This window comes from Mytilus edulis, chromosome 7, assembly GCF_963676685.1.
Source record: "Mytilus edulis chromosome 7, xbMytEdul2.2, whole genome shotgun sequence".
NCBI classification, from domain to species: Eukaryota; Metazoa; Mollusca; class Bivalvia; order Mytilida; family Mytilidae; genus Mytilus; species Mytilus edulis.
This window is the reverse complement of record NC_092350.1, coordinates 42844116-42863034: the sequence shown is the minus strand read 5'-3', so window position 1 is coordinate 42863034 and position 18919 is coordinate 42844116. Positions and strand designations below refer to the sequence as shown.

Genomic DNA, 18919 nt, shown 5'->3' with positions numbered 1-18919 from the left:
AAAATTTGCTTAGTTATTCTTGTGTTTGCCAAGTACAAATAAGTTTTATTTCCAAGACAATGTACTGTATTTCCTTTCGATTGTAAAGCTAAAATACTTTTGGTAAAAACTCTGATTTTTAAAGTTAAAATTCCCAACATTTATTTCTTGCTATTGCATCGTCAATAAAATTCTTAGCAAACATTATTCTTGTCACAAACACAACTTTATATGGTGAATAACCGTATTTGATAAATGTTTACAGTCAATAAAATTTCTCTGCAAATGGCATGGTTGTTGAATAAAGTGAAATGTTTATGCATTCACACATTTTGATTAAAATACAGATCCTGGTTCCATGCATGGCTTACAAGGATCTGACAACAGTCAGTTCTACTTTCTGTTCTGGTCAATGTAGGAAATTTCGACTTAAGATCCTGTCTCTAACATCATGGTGGATCAGTCCCATAATGTGAAAATTATAAACTTTGCTTCGTGTTTGACCAGTATGAAGAGAATTTAAAAACAGCTGTCTGAAGGTAGATTTGTCTGTCCACCTAAATAGAAATGTATTCTGGGGAACTCTGAACATACAAACACTGTACTGTAGATCTGGTATAAATTATTTTTCATACTTCTCGCATGCTTAATACAATTTTCCTATAAACAAAAAACAGATTTGTCTTTCCATGTGAAAAAAAACATCTATCTAGTTTAAATTTTTGTTCATGTGGGAATAGGAAATCCAATCTATAAAGTCATGCATTAATGACAAAGTCCGGATAACAGACTTTCTTAATAACTTCTTAAAAGTTTAAAAATGATGGCTTTATTACAATCTGATCATGTCTTCAGTCTGGCATTTGAACAAAGAAGTTATTTTAATAGTACATTTTTAAGCTGTAAGACATAATACATAAGACATAAAGATTTATTTAGAGTCTGTATAAGCAATACAATTACAAACAGAAGTTCTGACAAACAGACAGAACAAAAGTACAATAAACAATAAACAAAACATAATATTAAGTCATGCACACAAACAATTAACATAGAAAGTAAGAGTTCATATTATATGTATACATGCAACACAAAAATTCTATAACGCATCTTAAACACACACACTGAAGCAGACATTAATAAGGTAAAAACACAAAAGCAAAAATAAAATGATTTGCAACAACAAATGTTAAGTAACTACAACAAGTACAAAATAGCAGAAGCACTATAAGAAAACAAAACAAATAATTCGACATGCTGAAAACAAAGCATTAAACCAAAACTGAAGAACAGAATTAACTGCTTTTCCAGGCAAAACAGCATGAGCTGCCTGTCCAAGAATTTATCAAGTTCTCGAAAATGATTTAAAGAACTTTATAGTATAAAGTGATAGTAAGGGCCGTTAATAAATGTGGTCGCCCGTCCCCCCACATTTTGCATCCACATTTCCTTCTAAATACATGAATTGAAAAAAATACAGAATCTATGGATATTGTGCACCTCCTGTTTTACAACTTTCTTTTTACCCAAGTAATAATCAATCTCAAATATATGGCTGTCGTAACAACATAAAAAAAAGGGTAGCAAGCATCTGGTAAACACAATATAAATGTCAACCAGTTGCATTGAATCTTTTTCACAGAGTATGCAATGTTATCCGAATTATTCCGTTTTTTTGTCACGCCTGAATCTTGCGGCAGCGTTAACTATTTGTATAAGGTAGCACTCCACATTTAGAAAATAAAATTAAAAATGAACCACAAAATGTTTTATCATCTCTTATTCGTAGATCTTCGTAGATTAGCATTAACCTAACTGTTTGTGTTGTACATGTGCATATGTATGTAATCAGTATCTTCCATAGATTTGATTTTAAACAGTTAAAAGGGTGAAATATAATTCCTTTTATGTGTATCCATGGCAACATTCTGCCTTTATTTGACTTTAAATATTGCAAAAAGGGGGGTGAAACTGTCACATATCCCCCCCCAAAAAAAATTGGATCAAACTAGAATTTCAATGCCTATGAGTGATACCATTTTAAAAACTGTTTACATTAATCTTCCTAATGCTCAAATTTATTGACTGCTTTCGGAATGTTATCACATGCCTTTCCGTTAACATCCGTCACGTTTATCACATGCATCTTCGTTCATATCCGGAAATTTGTTCGAAAACGACCAACACAGTGCGGAAATCCGCAAGTGATTTACGACTTTTCGCGAAATAGTTGAGGAGCAAATATCAAACTAAGAACATGATAATTGTTGTGACAAGATAAATAAAATGCTTGTATTATCAATAAAAACAATTAAAGTTAAGAAATTTGTATTTGGTTGTCTGTAAATTATTTTTAAAGATTCATAGAAAGACAAAGTTTTAATTAATAGTTCTTGTCTTTATTTCTTCTGCTGAAGTATATGATTAAAAGTAGTGTTGTCAAATCGTACACGTTTGCCTAACCGGTTACTCGTATAATCGTTCGACCGATTAACCGGTTAACCGGTAGTTTAAGTTAATGTTTGAAGGCCTTATCAAAAGTACCCTACACATCGATATAAAAAGATGTGGTATGAGTGTCAATGTGACTACATTCCATCCAAGTCATACATTAACGTTTGTATAATACGATGAATTGAAGTTTAGCCTTTGGTTTTATAAGGCTTGTCTGTGAAGATTCCTGTCGAAGTTTGACTTTTAATAACCAAATGCACGGTATCAATTATGGCGTTTGTACTAACTTCAAATTGAAAAATAAAAAAAATGTCTTGATCTCGTAGAATTGAATATGTCTGAAACCGATGATTCTTCCATTTTGTCTTGTTGTCTCCAAAAATAATGTGAGGTGTTTCAATTAAAATTGATTAATCCTGATATTCGTACCATCAAGAATACATTGATTACATTCACGTTGGTTTGCTTTCCACAGTTTTTGATTTAGCATTTAGTTATGACAAAGACTTGCACGACGGAGATTGCACAATATAAGATCAAAAGTGAAATAATGAAGTAAATCGTAAAATTTAATCGTATTACTGATTAAAAATTATTTAAAAAAAAACATGAAACTAATTATGTTTCCTTAAGATCTTGCCCCGAGCTGAGATACAAGTTTTAATTAATTTGATATTTTTGGATTAACAATACCAAACAGTATACTGGACAATTGATCCGTCAAATTAATTACCACGACAACATTTTAAAAAAAAACACAACTATTTAATGATTTCAATACAAATTTATATGAAATCTATTTAAATTGAAAAAAAAAGTCCGGTTAACCGGATAGCTTTTTTGGTATTCGGTATTCGGTCGTTCGAACGGTTCACCAGTTAACCGTTGACAACACTAATTAAAAGATAATTACATATCATGCAATTTTCATATCAAACCCTTTATCGGGCCTTCGTTCAATACACAGCCCTCGAGCCTGCGGCTCTTGGGATGATATCATGACCTAGGGCCGATAAAGGGTCTGATATGAAAAATGCCATGTAATAATCTATACTTATTGCACACTAGCTTTAATATTTGAAAAATCCACAGGGGCCACAGGGGCCAAAATGCGAAATCCTCAATGCTCTTCAACTTTGTACTTATTTAGCTTTATAAATATTTTGATATGAGCGTCACTGATGAGTCTTATGTAGACGAAACGCGCGTCTGGCGTACTAAATTATAATCCTGGTACCTAACTGTGGAGTGCTACCTAAAGCGATTTCAGAAGGTAGAAGACCTAAATGCTTAAAACATTGCATATGCCTTGCGTTAAGAAGTTTTCGTCTGTTATATGACCATTGTAATTGACCTCATTTATATGGTTCAACGGCTGCTCGATATATTGTCATTTTGTCATCTCAGATACTAAAAGTAATATGTCAACTATATTTGGCCTGTGAAATGACCTTGACCACATTTTCATGGTCCATTGGTCAAGTTTTCATGAGTGTGCCTTTTAAATAGATATTATATAAGCAATATTAAACAAGATTTGGGGTATGGAATGATTGCATGATGTACATATTGTCTGGTAGAGTAAATATGACCTATACCTCATTTGTATGATTTTGGTTGATGTTCAATTTTCATAATAAGGTCTGTTTCGTAGATACTACCTTTATCAAGTGTGTGTTATGATGTCTGGCCAGGTTCGTTTTACCAAAATCATTGATGATGTGTGTTACATTTTAATGTTGTGTCGTTGTTCTTAAATATTTAATGCGTTTCCCTCACTTTAAGTTTGTTACCCCGATTTTGTTTTTTGTCCATAGATTTATAAGTTTTGAACAGCGGTATACTACTGTTGCCTTTATTTAAATGTACGATATACTTGTAGTAAAACCTGTCTCTTTTCATTTTACACAAACACAAAAAAAAACACCTCCCAATATGTCAAATTGGAGGTTTCTGGTAAGAAACTGATTGAAATATTTATGATCAAAAGACCTCAAAGCGACACAAGTCAGGCGTACTGATATATGCCTATTTATCTAGAACAACAATATAACTTACAATCTCTAATATAAACATCTTGTGCAATACTTACGATCTTAAAATAGAGTTACCCCAAAATCCTGACCCATTCGTTTTGTGCTCAGGAAGTTGAGTGGCGAAAATTGAGAATGGATCTCATTCTCACATTCTTACAACTTTAAGATGAATTAAACTCGTCTTGCGGATGCGGTAATATGATTTAATTATTTGTTTACTTTGGTAACCTTTTGACTTTTATTGTGTTTAGATTGTTTTTCCGTACCTGCACTTCCCACTTATAATGATAATATCGGGACCTAATACTCAACATTACAAACTAAATTGATTATCCTTGGTAAACCGTTGTGGTTATTTCTTACATGAAGTATTTGACGTGAAAGCAGCTCTTCTGCTGTCACTGGTGAATTAATTCACAACTTCTGATGAGGTGAGACATGGTGTTTACGTCATTGAAACAGCAAACAAATAACAACTGAACTTAAAGAAAGAAAAAAACCTTATAGACATTTAGACTATCTAGACTCTTATCAATTTATCAGAGTTTGACATATGATATAGACACTCCCAAATAGATTTATAAGCGTCTTCTTATAGATTAGTCCTATGACGCTTGTAAATATAATAGACGACTTCTACTAAACAAGGCAATATTTTTTGCGGTTCATAAATCACATTCTGAAAATATAGATGAATATTATAAATATGCAAAGACCAATGATAGCAAAAGATTTGATACAAAAGTCATCCCCAAAAAGAGTAAGTGAATCCTAAATTAAGCCAAGCCTAACAAAACCACACGTCTTGAAACGAAAGGAGACAGAAACCCAACCAAACATATCAACAAAAGATCTTAGTGGTACATACAATATACAATTCGTTATGATTGACATCTGCTTGTCTTGAAATGTATGACGGGTTTAAAATTACAGTTCGGTGATTTATGTGTTAAATGCGTGATCCTTTATAGCATGTGAACGTACTCAGGACGGATCTAGACATTAAAAAAAGGCCTACCCAGGATAAAGGGGAGTTCCAACCACATGAACCAACTCAAATGCATTAATCGTTTAACAAAAAGGGAGTTCCAACCCCCGGAACACCCTCTTTCTGGATCCACCACTGCGTACTGGTAAGCTTAAAGTTCTCGTATTGGGGGATGGACTCACGTGCAAAAATAAAATACCTACCTTCTGTCTGGGGCAAAGTGAAGCGTTGAAAAATTACTTAGCGCATGGTTAAATAACATATTGTAAAGGGAATGCAATGTAAGGTGAGTAACTCAAACAGATTATATGCAACTACAAAGAAAAAGCGAGAATTAAATGAGCTTTACAAATCGTGACTTTAGATGGAGAGTTGTCTCATTGCCAGTCATCTTATTACATCTATAAATGAGGTTATAAGCAAAGAAAGTATCGATTTCAAAATGTATATTTGATTAATATGACGAATGCCACATGTAGAGCCGGATCTGCTTATCCTTATGGCCTCAGAACACAATTATTCTTCCCCTTGGCTACAATGCATTTTTTAGTTAAAGTCAAAGTGAATTAAAAAATTTGCACCGCCACAAACATGAAATAAATTTAACTGCTTATAGACCATTATTATTCTAATAAAATATGCTTGTCCCAGGACAATCCATCAGTGCTTTTTCTTTTGAGGGCCCTATTAGCATGCCAATGGTAGGATTTGAATCTTGAATAAATGACGAAGGCTAATTTCTACCCTACTTTCAGTTTGGCCAAATCACTACTTTCACTTTCAACAATATTTTTTTTCCACATGTTTACTTATTTCAATATATATGCAACTGATAGGACCACTTAAATAGTAAACATTTCAAAGAAAATAGTAGACAGATTACTTGGGAAGAAATACCGTATATAATAATTGGGAACTATATTCCTAGACCACGAACAAAGGGAATTAATTGTGATCTGAGGCCTTATGTCCAATCCAGTTTTTTGTGGGGTTCGTGCTTCTTAAACTTTGGTTTTCAGTGTCGTATTGCGTATTCTTCTTCTTCCATACACTGTCCACATTCAACTTTCTGAATATACTGGCAATTTGATTCTGTTTTCTGGTCGTTTTTCGTTTATGGCCGTGGCAGGTTTTCGACGAACTTGTTTGAATAGATCCCTTTTGCACCTTCCGTCTTATTTTTTCCTACTTTCCATTAGTTTATATACACTGTACCAATAATCAATTAATTTATTTTCCCGAACACATTGAACCCGACCTGTTAAATAGTATTGGTCTCTGTAAGGGGACAAATTGAATGTTTAGCACCAAAATTTCAACAACCTCAATATAAACGAAAGCGAAGATAAGAATAAGTTATGTTGGCAATTGTTATCACTAGTCACCGTTGTAAAGGTACACTTTTCTGCCATTTAGTATGGTAAAACAAACAGTTGTTCAGTAGATCTTAATATTTATGCAGTATAATAACACTCTATCAAAATATTCAAACAAATGCATATGATTGAAGACATCCGTTTTGTTCAATTTTTCAATCCACTTGAATTACTTTACGTCACAAAGAAATAAATTTTCCAATTTTCATTTTAAACTTCTTGACATGTTTATCCTGCCAAAAAAAAACCTGATTTAAGAGGTTTCACTAGTGTAGCAAGGGCTATATAATTTCAAGCTTCTGCACACGAGCACAGTGGTTATTGATTAAATATTCAAAACACATTCTGCAAAAATATTAACACATCATTTTTGCATTTTCAATAATAGTTGCACATTAATTTCTGAAAAGAATGCATTTTCTTCATTCTTCTTCAATACAAATATTTTGTTCTAAGTTTGATGGATATTACATCCATATAAGGATCAACAACCTCAATATAAACGATGTAATCCGGTAAATGTGATATGAATATGAACCCTGTTATGTACTGCACTAAAAAGGCTGTGTCCAATTTTTAACAAGTTTGTTAACAAGGTGATTCCCAAGAAAGATATATAACTCTATAAGGACACATTGTTCCAAATTAAAGCAGACCAGTCTATGCTGTTGTAATGTGTGAAGAAACAGCAAATATCAATTTTCGTGTCTTTGGTTTGAACCTGCAAAAAGTCCACCCATGAACTCTCACTCAAGGATACCATTCCACCACTAAAGCCTTTTCTAAATTTGATCTAACATTCTTTTCATGCCTACTTTTATTATGTCACCATCTGCCCTTGACATCAGGCTGTTAAGCAAGAAATTGAAAAAGAATTGGTGAACTAAACATACTTAACAGTCAGTGGTAAAACTTACAACTTTAATCAGAGAGACAACATGAAACACATCATTTGTCAAGTTGTGGAATGGCATATTTTAATGTACTAAATTACATAGTACAAAAGTCTGTTATAATGGATCAGTTTTTAACAACTACTGGGTCTATACCACTGCTGATGGATAGTGTGTCTTAAAAATTTTATTGATCATTAGTTTTCTGTTAAACAGTAAATTAATAGCTAATTACATGTTGAAGTCAAAACTATTCAGTTTTCTCAAGGGATAGAGTCTAATCTATATCAAGTAACTTGATAACACCAGAGAGAAATTGGATCATCCAAACACAAAACCTTTAGTTTCAAATCCATTTTTTGTTGAAGACTGTACTTTGACCTATAATGGTTTACTTTTACAAATTGTGATTTGGATGAGAGAGTTGTCTTAATTTTTTTAATGTGCTAGTTCAAAAGATATTTTTGCAAGGACGCAAGACTTCCAAACGGAAATGCTTTTCTGACTTTTAGGTTGCAACTTTTTGGTTCTTTCTCCTAAGTATGAAGACAATGTTTGGAATACTTCATCTAAAATGAGGCAGGTTAACTTCTAAGATTGAAAGCTGAGTAAAATAACAAGACACAAATCAAGTGAAAACAAATTTTATTTCCTATTGATCCCAAAATGTGAGTAACTACTACTGTCTGATATATCAAAGGAAACAAGCTGGTATTAGCAACCCATACCGACGTGATTACTACGCTTTGTCGAAAATATTGCACACGATTAATACAAAATGATTAATGACGGAGTACACAATAATTAGGTACTTAATTACAAATATATAACTGTATATATCAACAATCAGAGAAAAGGTTGGGAATACATTTAATTTGAGCTACAAGAGGAAAATATGGTTAATATCTATCTAATTAACCCTCATCTAATTGCTCCCATTTCTAAGCTGAAAAATTTGTCCCTTTTTTAAATCTATCTATATGATTTTTTTTTTAAATCAAATCTTTTCCAATATTAATAGGTAGAATTCTAAATAAATATTTCAAATTAACTTTAACCTAAATTGTAAAATTCAACATTTCTAACAAATAAAATTAATTCAATTCTTTCAAAACTAAAAAAATATTTTTCTTAGGCTGACCAATTTTTCTCTTGTGTGTGGGATCAAAACATTAAGCATAAAATCTATATAATGCTGATCACAAGTGTGGGTAAAGAGACAATCAACTACATACCCGCTGTAACGAGGTCAGGGGAGTACAATGAAATATGGCAATCACATGATAAAAGGGGGAGTAAGTAGCGTGAAACCGTTCAAACAAACTGACTAGACGATTATTACAGATAAAACCATTAAAAATATTAAAATAAGATTAAAATAATGATTAAAAATGTGCTCCCATATTGGCTCCACTCTGGGTTTCATCAATGATAAATACAAAATGCATCAATATTAAGAATGATAATGCCTCTGTGAACAGGGTATGGCAGTGAACTTGTGAAACAATGAATTCATTTGAATTGAAAAATACTTGTGAAAAGATAAATTTGTTTGCCTTTAAAAAAAACAAAAAAACTTTTGAAATACTTTTAGTTAACCCTTTCCAAAATCTGTTGTTTCCTAAATTTCATACTTACAAAAACAGTTTTTAACTTTTGAAAACTTACTCAAATAATAATAACTATCAAACTTATAACAACTACTTAACCTAAACTCTTTCCTTGAAAAATTGGATTTTTTTTTCTAAACAAGTTGATTGCCACATGAAAACTTTTTTTTTCTATTTAAAGAACATTTTTATACAAATACAAGTCAACAATATAAGGTCCAACAATACATCTTAGCTGCCTTTGGTGGCAGGGGTCCATAATGGTATCCTACAACTTCTATTTATTTGTAGATCAGAATGAACAATCCCTTGTAAACAACCCTTATTATGAACTCTGGGAAATGAATACTGTAAAGTATCTGAGCCCCTATAATCTGAACTAAACTAGGAATTACAGTTTTTAAGTTATAGCAAACAATACAGCTAGTCAACATTTAACTCAAAACAAGAAAAAAATCAACAACAAAAATCAGTATTGTTCTTAAAAACTAAATTTACAAAAGAAAAATCAAATATCTGAGAAAAACCTTGGAGCTTATTATTTCAGAACCTAACTTGTGTTCAGTCTCCCTCTGCAAGATTTTTTTTCAAAATTCCAATGGATAGAAACATCAAAAACAAAAACTTCAATCTTTCCTTGAAAGGAACTGATAAATGAAAGGAAAATTTTATGTACCAAAATTATTTTCCATGTACATGTATAACAGAAGTGGGTGAACATAAAAATTTATATTAAATCTATCTGTTGTGAACTATATGTTGACCAGCTGTAGCCATTTAATACATTTGTTTTTCAATCCGGGCACCTTAAAGATCAATACAAAAAGCACTAGACATGGAATGTATCAAAGCCATCTTGAAAGACAACCAGAGTGTGCCTCATCAAAACTATGTGGTAAAATAATGAATGATGATAACTAGAGTTACATATTGTCATTGGTTCAAAAATTGCCTTCTAAAAATGGTACACATTTACAAGTGTTTCAATAGTTTTGTAAGTTAGATTTCATTTAAATAAATTTATCTCCTTGCAAGTGTAGTTATGTGAAGTTTCCAATAGTTCCGAAATTCTTATAAATTATGTCATTTATTTTTATTATATCAATTCATACAAATTTTATCAAAAATTACATTTTTTATGAAATGTGTTTATTGTTAAGAATATTAATATATGTCTGTCTGATCATTTCTCAAATCTAAAAGCTCATTAAAATCAAAATTATTTGCCAATGTGCATTCTTAATTATCTATTCCTGTACCAGGTATTAAAACATATCACGGTTGTAAAACTTGTTCTCTTTATGGTACCGATTTTTAAAAACAATTCTAAAACAAATGACCCTACAAAAATATTTCTAATGATAAAAGCCTAACGTAATGATTAATTATGAGATCATACTCTGAATAACAAAGCTAAAAACACACACTATGATATAAAAATATTATCACACATGCTGACACACAAGTGAAATCTACAAGCTCCTATTAACATCTACATCTTATGAATAATAATAATAGTAATAGTAATAATAATAATAAAATAATGTTAAAATAAAAAGACTAATAGGTTAATTGAACACAAACTTCATTCCAGTAAAAATGTTAAAAATGCCATCAACACTGTATAATACATCATAACTAAGATTTGCAGTGATTTCATGTTAAGTTTTGAAACCAATAATAAGCTATCCAGTAAAAATAAACTATTTTATTTGGCTTCAATATGAAGAGTATTTGGGTCTGTGTTTTCATGAAAAACAAATGTAAAGAATTTTTTTTTTACTCGATTCAATTATCAAATTTGAACAATTTTAATGCCAACAAGCAATAAGATTTAATTCTTCAGTTTTTCTTAAAATCTGGTTATGAATGGTCTTGCAAAAAAATAATTATGACATAATTATCTAAATAAGGTACATGCATAGCTTCAAGAAGATAATGGTAAATAAATGTTTATTGGCCTTAAAGTGTATCATTTCTATCTACTTTTTGCAAGATTTTTTGCAAGATTTTAGAAGTATAACTGTGTAACCCCAACTTTAATCTATACACCAAAGGGAGATAATTACAATTTATCTTCTCTAGGCAAAGATTATATTTCCTATGACAATAAAAGTACTTAGATAAAAAAAAGTGTTTTCAGAACCAAACATAAAATCACTGTAAAAATATCAATCTAATCAATACACATTATATCATATTTCAGAAAAATATCTACTTCAGGGGCAAAAAAAAGAAGGTAAAATAGGTCAAATGACTATGTCCAATTAAATTTACAGATATATTTATATAAGTATATATATATATATAAGTTTAATACTTGTCTGTGTAATCTCAAGCTACGTCTATATCAAATTAGTAATTAAAATAATTTAGATAATTAAGTTTTTGTTTGTTTATCCACTACAGTGTGTCTGGCTATGCTAATGATTATTTTGTTGACATCACGAGACAGAAAATACGAGACTTAGAATCATCTAATTATGAAAGGATACGTCTAAAATGATGAAAACAATACTTTTAAGTCTCTGTTTAAAATATATAAAGCTAAATCTTTTGGAAGAAGCAAGAGAAGCACCCACGAATGATGAAAAATAAATTTCCGAATATCAATTATAGAAGCCTAACAAAAATGAACAAAAACCAAACCAAACAAAATAACCTGTACTGACCTAAACTGAATATAATATGACTTTTTCTCAGTTTTTGATTATCACATGAGCAAGTATTTCTTCACAACATTCTATTAATTCATTGCATATACTCCATTTCTTTATGAAAATACCAATATTCAACTGCTTTGACATTACTCTGAGAAATCTTATATATAACTATTACATATTTTCAAACATTACATCTACTTTTGATATTGTCTACAAATTTTATAACCTAGCTTCAACATTTCACGTTTCTATTTCATTCTCTCTATTTTGATCAATTTTTCCAACAAATGATTTAACGAAAAAAATAAAATAACCCATGTGTCTACGATCCCACCACAAAAACTATGTTTGACAACTACCCTGAGTAATTATACTTTATTTTCAAAGCATGCTATATGTACTAAATATAAAAACTCTATGGCATGATATACCCCCAAAAACTACTATTGCAAAAAAAAATCCAAATGTACCAAAATGGGCTATGTTGAAAATTACAAACTACATGCACAAGAATTAAAAAACACAAAAAAAACTTCAACCATTCACCACATCAACAGAATTAAAAAATTCTTCAAACATTCAAAACTAACTTGAATAAATACCATTAAACTATTAAATATGTGCTAAGATTAAATAGAATAAAAAAACTAAACTTGATTTAAAACTTTCTGTTAGATCATTGTTACTTTGTGTTTAAAGGAACAGGTAGCTTTGATCAATTCTATCGTTTTGAAAATAACCTCCCTTTTCTTTAAATTTGATTTTCTAAACACCCAAAGTTACAACCCACAACACTAAAAGAACTACATCATTTTTTTTGCTATTTTCCTATTTCACACTCAAAAATTTAAGAATTAATATCCCTTTGCTTTAAATCCTTTTCCAAAAATTTCATCGTTCCAAATTATTGAAACCAAACTGCTTTGTATACAAATAACATGAATTTGATATGTAATTCTAAACAGTCTAATGACTTTTCTACACGGTCAGTTGACCTCTAGCACCACTAATATCACACTATACCAAACAGAAAGTTCTAAACGTCTATAACAATACGATATAAATAACAAGTGCACCAGTTGATAAAAAAATCTACACGTAATGCTGAATATACAAGGCAATAGAATACACATGGTAAATGATGGATACAAATGATTGGTGTACTGACCATATCTATACAAGATGTTTGGTAACAAGCAATTTATCCTTAAAGTCCTTGGAAATTTATTTACCTAACTATTCATATATAAATTTATAAAGTTCACAAAATGACAAAGTTAATTTTATAAATCTTTAAAAGACCCTAAATATGTATCATGAATTATTATACAAATGTAACCCTTGTTAAATAATGCCTTACAACTTTAAAAATACCCATGTTTTTATATTCATTCAAAAGCTCCTTAGAGCTTGTGTTGAATATTCAACTTATGCTGAATCAAAATAATTTTTCTTATAATATCTTATCATCCCCATTTTAAAGACTTGAGACTTATCAAAAGACAGCTACTTAAGTTTATTCTAACATTGATTTAAGCATGTTGTCTGAACATCTTGCATATTTGGTCCAAAAAACACTAAGTTGACATGGAAATGGATTGAAAGACACTATAAATACTGGCAACATGTGAGGTGATAAATGTATCAAAACTAATGAAATAAACACGTCAAACAGATTGGCTGTAACTTTTATACGGACATTTAAATGCTTTCTTTATGAAGTATATATCTTAAGTTCTTTTTCTTACAGGTGACATTATGCTTGAACTCATTTTTTCTCTCTCCAGACAACAGCATGCTTTAAAGATAGGAAAGCTTATTTCTAATAATTTGTTTTCCACTAAGGAAGAACATGTACATATTGATGTTCATTTAGTCAAATTTTGAACCCTTAATCAGTTTAAGAGCCCTTCCACCAGACAAAGTCCAAGAAACAACCATTCTGCTGACAGATCTGTGATGTTTAGATGTAGTAACTATGCAAATCTTGAGTATCACAATAAATCGGTGCATAAACAACATTACAACTATACTGGAAGTTGTTAATAAGATTACAGTTAACACATGGCAACTACACACAATTAAAATACATCTACAAGTACACAAAAAAATACCATTTTGTCCTTCTCCAAAGTGAAATCACCATTCTACCTATATATACTAAACACTTATTTACAGGGAGACATTTAATTACAATAATAATCATAAGATTAAAAGTTTTGTATTAGTATATTGCTCTAATGCAATACAGCCTTTATAACCGATTAGTATATTTCTCCTTTTATAATTGTACTGAGGCTAACAAAAATATATATATATTTATTAATATAATGTTTTTCTTGCTATACATTTAGATGAACAGAAAGTGAGTAAAAATGGCACCATATATAAAACGAATCTACATGATTAGTTGATAAATACACACACAGACACACAACATGTACAAATTTGTTACCTTATTTCACTTTAATAACTTTGTGCACCAAAATCTGAACTAAATTCCTTATTTACATCTTATTATCAGAATTCTATGTACAATTACTTCTCTTTAAAACTTCATTCGTTTTCTACTACATCTCATTCTGTAGAAAAATATTTTCATTTCATTTGTATTCTATATATAGAAAATATTTGACAATTTATAGCCCTGGTTAAAAATTCTTTGGCAAATCACAGATCAGGTAACTGGAGGGCTAACACTTTAAATAAAAATATTAACAAATCGAATTTATCAAGTGGCACAATTTTATTGCTGTGGAAATTAAATTTATATGTTTCCAAGTCCAGCACACCTTTTTTAAAATTCATGTAGAACATTTGCATATAACTATATCCTGTCTTGCAGGGATATATTGTGATTCCACTCGAGAAGCAAACAACGTGTGGCCACACCAGTTGTCTCCATATCTGATTAAAAATTGTCGAAAATATCTCTCTCTTCTTGCAAAAATTTATGGAGACATATTTGAAGGCACTACCATTTACTTATGAGCAACAGACTGATTTCATCATCATCAACAACAAAAATACTACAGAACACCCATTATATGTACAACTTCTCCTTAGTACTGTTGTGCTTGTCTATCTATTACATTAGCATAAGCCTCAAATTATCACATTTGTATTCCTTTCCTCATCATTTAAGTCCATTTTCAATGTACAAATTTTCCCCATCTTATAAATTACCTAGAATTAAAATTCAATTTTTATAAAATCATCATAGTTTTATATTGACAATATTAATTTCTATATATTTGCACACCTATACTGTCAGGGATCCTATAAATACAGTGTTTATTAAAATCTAAATCACACCTCTGAGACAAACTGTAAACACAGCAATAAAAATGTTGCCCCTGAACTTTCTTGACAATGAAAGCTAACGTGTCTTCTTTATGTCTCTAATAAAACTAGACAAGGAGGAAAATAAAATCAACAGAACTCTTGAACTACATTTAAATGCATTAGTGGAAACAATAAAACAGCATGATAAAATGCTTTTACAATAACAGTGTGTGATATGATAAAAGCTAACATTCTACATGTACCACACTAAAAATACATAAAAAGCTCAAAATAAAACACCAAATGTTTTTGATATAAGAAAAAACTGGTTGTACAATTTGAAAACATTGTATATCCTCTGAAATAATACTTTCTTGTCTTTGAATTCCTTATTGTCCCTTCTGACCTTCCTTCACAAATATTTCATGCTTATTCATGTCAATAACTTCCCTAATAAAAAAAAAATTGAATCTAGAGACTCATTTGTATTAATAACCTTGAGAATACTGAAATAACAGGATGAAAAATGACCAACTGCTTTTAATTAACTAAAATGTGAGCAGAACATCATCGAGAAATAAGCCTCAATGACAAAAAATGAAAAGAAGCATTTAACAGACACCCCTTAGTTTAAAAAATTAATAATTATTCAAAGAAAGGAATGTAAAATAATGCTATGCTTTGAACTTTTTTCTGCTATAATTGAAAATGTGAAATATTTACAATGACATGAAATTAAGCTGTACAAAAAACAATTTCTCGATCATCAAATAAGTTATTTCTGAACTTTATTTTTCATTTATTTTCAATGATTTAAAATTCAGGATAACTTATTGTAGTTATGAAAATAATGTGGCAAGAAAACTCTCATAAAATGCTTATTTGGACAATATTTTTTTCAAATTACATACAACCAGTTTTTAAGTTGAAAATTGACAATAAAAATATGTTCAAACTATTTTTAAAAATTTACAACATTAACAAAATTCACATCACACTACTGAATAATTAACGATAAAAAAAGCTTCTGATTAAAAAAAAAAACCCAAGCACTCTGTGCCGCCCTAAGTCTATATAGGAATGATATAGTTGCCACATAGCACCAATGAAAACTACAAAGTCTATGAAAATTTACATGGAACATCACGCAAAATACTGAAAGGGTCTGCCCTTGTTTGGGCTAAGAGGATATGTAGCATAAAGTCCTGCTGATGCGGGATTCAAGCTCCCAAGACCACCATATTGTGAAGCTAACTGTGGCTGATACTGTACTGCCGGTATGGTGGAGCTCTGTAAAACTGGATGAACATGTGCTGGCAGTGGGTGGGTCGTGTATTGGACATGTCGTGGACTCTGATGGGCAGGCGGAGGGGCAACAGTAGGTGAAAACGGTGCATACTGGCCCATTCCTGCAGGGATGGCAACTTGAGGTTGCTGATGAGCTGGCAACAGATAATGATGAACAGGGCTTCCTTGTAATGTTGGCTGTCTTCTGTAGTCTCTGAAGTGAAAAATACTGATTCATGAGAATTAATAATAAACAAACCAAACACCAAATATTCTTCTCAAGTTTATTTGGATCATATTTATCTTTTGAAACTATAAAATTTTATATATTTTACCTTTGAATGATTGTCTTTTTTTATTTTTGGTTTTAGTTAAGTGTTAAAGGTTTCACTGTGACTGAGATGAAGAACAGCAACAAAAGCACTATTCCTTTGCTTTTTGTTTATTTTTTTTTATAGTACATGATAAAAGTATGGTTCAAATACTGTAAATTCAGAAATTATTGCCATGTTTTCAATAATGCAACAAATGTAATAGTTTCATGTAAGCAACAATATTCATGATTTCGTGTGATTTTTTTTCAACAAAAGTTTTGAAATCACATTAGTTTTATCTCACCATCAGTGATTCACTACAATAAATGCATGGATTAGTTTCTGAATTTACAGTACTTTATTTGAGGAATGAGATTTAGAATTAGACTTACCGATGTACTTCTAGTTGAGGTCCAGCATTAAGGAACACTGGCTGACCAAATGCTATCCCTGCTTGAACAGGTGACAGCTGATTTGTCCCTCCTGTAGAAAAGTTCAAATTACTTGGCTTATGCTTTTGTCCAAACAATGCACTGCTGTATATGGCATTGGCGGCTGACAATTTTATTTGTGGATTAGGAACTGATCTCACAGTGGGCGACACATAGGCCAATTTTCCATGATTGGATGTGTGTGGCATATCCAGTTCCAAAGGAGGCAATTTCACCTCTTGCTTAGGACTCCTACCTCCACGAAATCTATCAAAACTTGACATGGATGAAGAAGAAGGCAGGGCCTCTTGCTTTGGCATGCTCACAAAAAACGGAGAAACTTTAGCCTGCTCCCTTTTCTTAATTGGATCTAACAAGCCTGACAATTCTGGTGGCACAAATGAAATAGGATTACTAGAGTTTTGTAACTGCATGCCGCTGTATGGATATGATCTTAAACTATGTTGTGCCTCACTAAGTAATGATCGTTCAAGGTCTTCATGCTTGATTGGTGTCAAATTGATTTGTTTCTTGAAATCTAAGTTGCTGTCCTCTAAGTCTGAATCTTGTATGTCAGAGACTAAAAGATGACTCATAGGATTTACTCTTGGTGAATCTGAAATTTAAGAATATATACATTTTAACTTTTTAGTGATGCATTGGAATGGAAAGACATGATTGTAAACTAAAAATATTAACCACTTATTTGATGTCATTATTCAGTTAGTCTTTTGCAATAACGGGGCTAAAATAGTTTTTCTGCTTATACTCCCAGACTTTTTTAAACATTTAGAATTTTTTAAAGAAAAAAGGTTAGAGAATTGTAAGTGTAGAACAATAAGCAAAGGGAAAACCATTTCACATATGAGTTTGGATTTTTTAAAGCTAATTTTCAGTATAATGACAGACATGAGTTGCCAGTTTCAATTTTTGTCTACCAGTACTTCTATCTAACAAAAATGTTTCTAGCAGCAGTTTGAATATTTCATTCTACCTATTTAATGCAATATATCTTGTCCTGAAAATACATGATGTACTTTCCAACAACTACCAATCAATCTTAATATGACACTAACTTAATCTTTAAAAGATAACTTTATAATACAGGCTATTCCAAAACGAGTTTATTATATTCAGCAAATCTCATCATTTCAATTTATTCTAAGACAATGTCAATAAATACTTTTACAGTTTGTGTTTATGATCTAAATAGTGTTGTTTTTTTTGTTTTTTTTTTTTATCTCTTTTTGGTTTTTCTCTCCATTTTTGAATGTTTACCTATGATGTTTGTGTTTTTAAGCTTATCTATGCTGTTTAACTTACCTGACACACCCACTGATCCAAACAAGTTCCCATCCAATGTCTTCTGATCCAGATAACTATTTCTGTTTTGATGATGATGGTGATGATGATGACCTCTGATAAAAATATAACATGCATCATATTAAAAACATTATTACATCTACTTCAACTTTCCTGATGATTTATTTAACTTTTTCACTAAAATAAACATGTATGGTTGACTTTTTAAAAATATAAATTCTTACACTTGCTAGTGGTAATTAGTAATAACAAAATTTCAGATGAGTTTCGCCTACTTATT

The 18919-nt window shown here is 30.8% G+C and overlaps 1 protein-coding gene across 1 annotated transcript in view; it reads right to left on the bottom strand.

Moving 5' to 3' along the window:
* Positions 1 to 12760: 12760 nt before the first annotated feature.
* LOC139481526 (homeodomain-interacting protein kinase 2-like) overlaps positions 12761 to 18919 on the bottom strand; it is a 31044-nt gene continuing 24885 nt past the window's right edge. Inside the window, exons 12-14 of the mRNA XM_071264914.1 lie at positions 18640 to 18734; positions 17278 to 17932; positions 12761 to 16785 (exon numbers count right to left, since the gene is read on the bottom strand). Coding sequence (XP_071121015.1) covers positions 16428 to 16785; positions 17278 to 17932; positions 18640 to 18734 — 1108 coding nt within the window. The 3' untranslated portion in view covers positions 12761 to 16427. The remainder of the gene's footprint in view (positions 16786 to 17277; positions 17933 to 18639; positions 18735 to 18919) is intronic.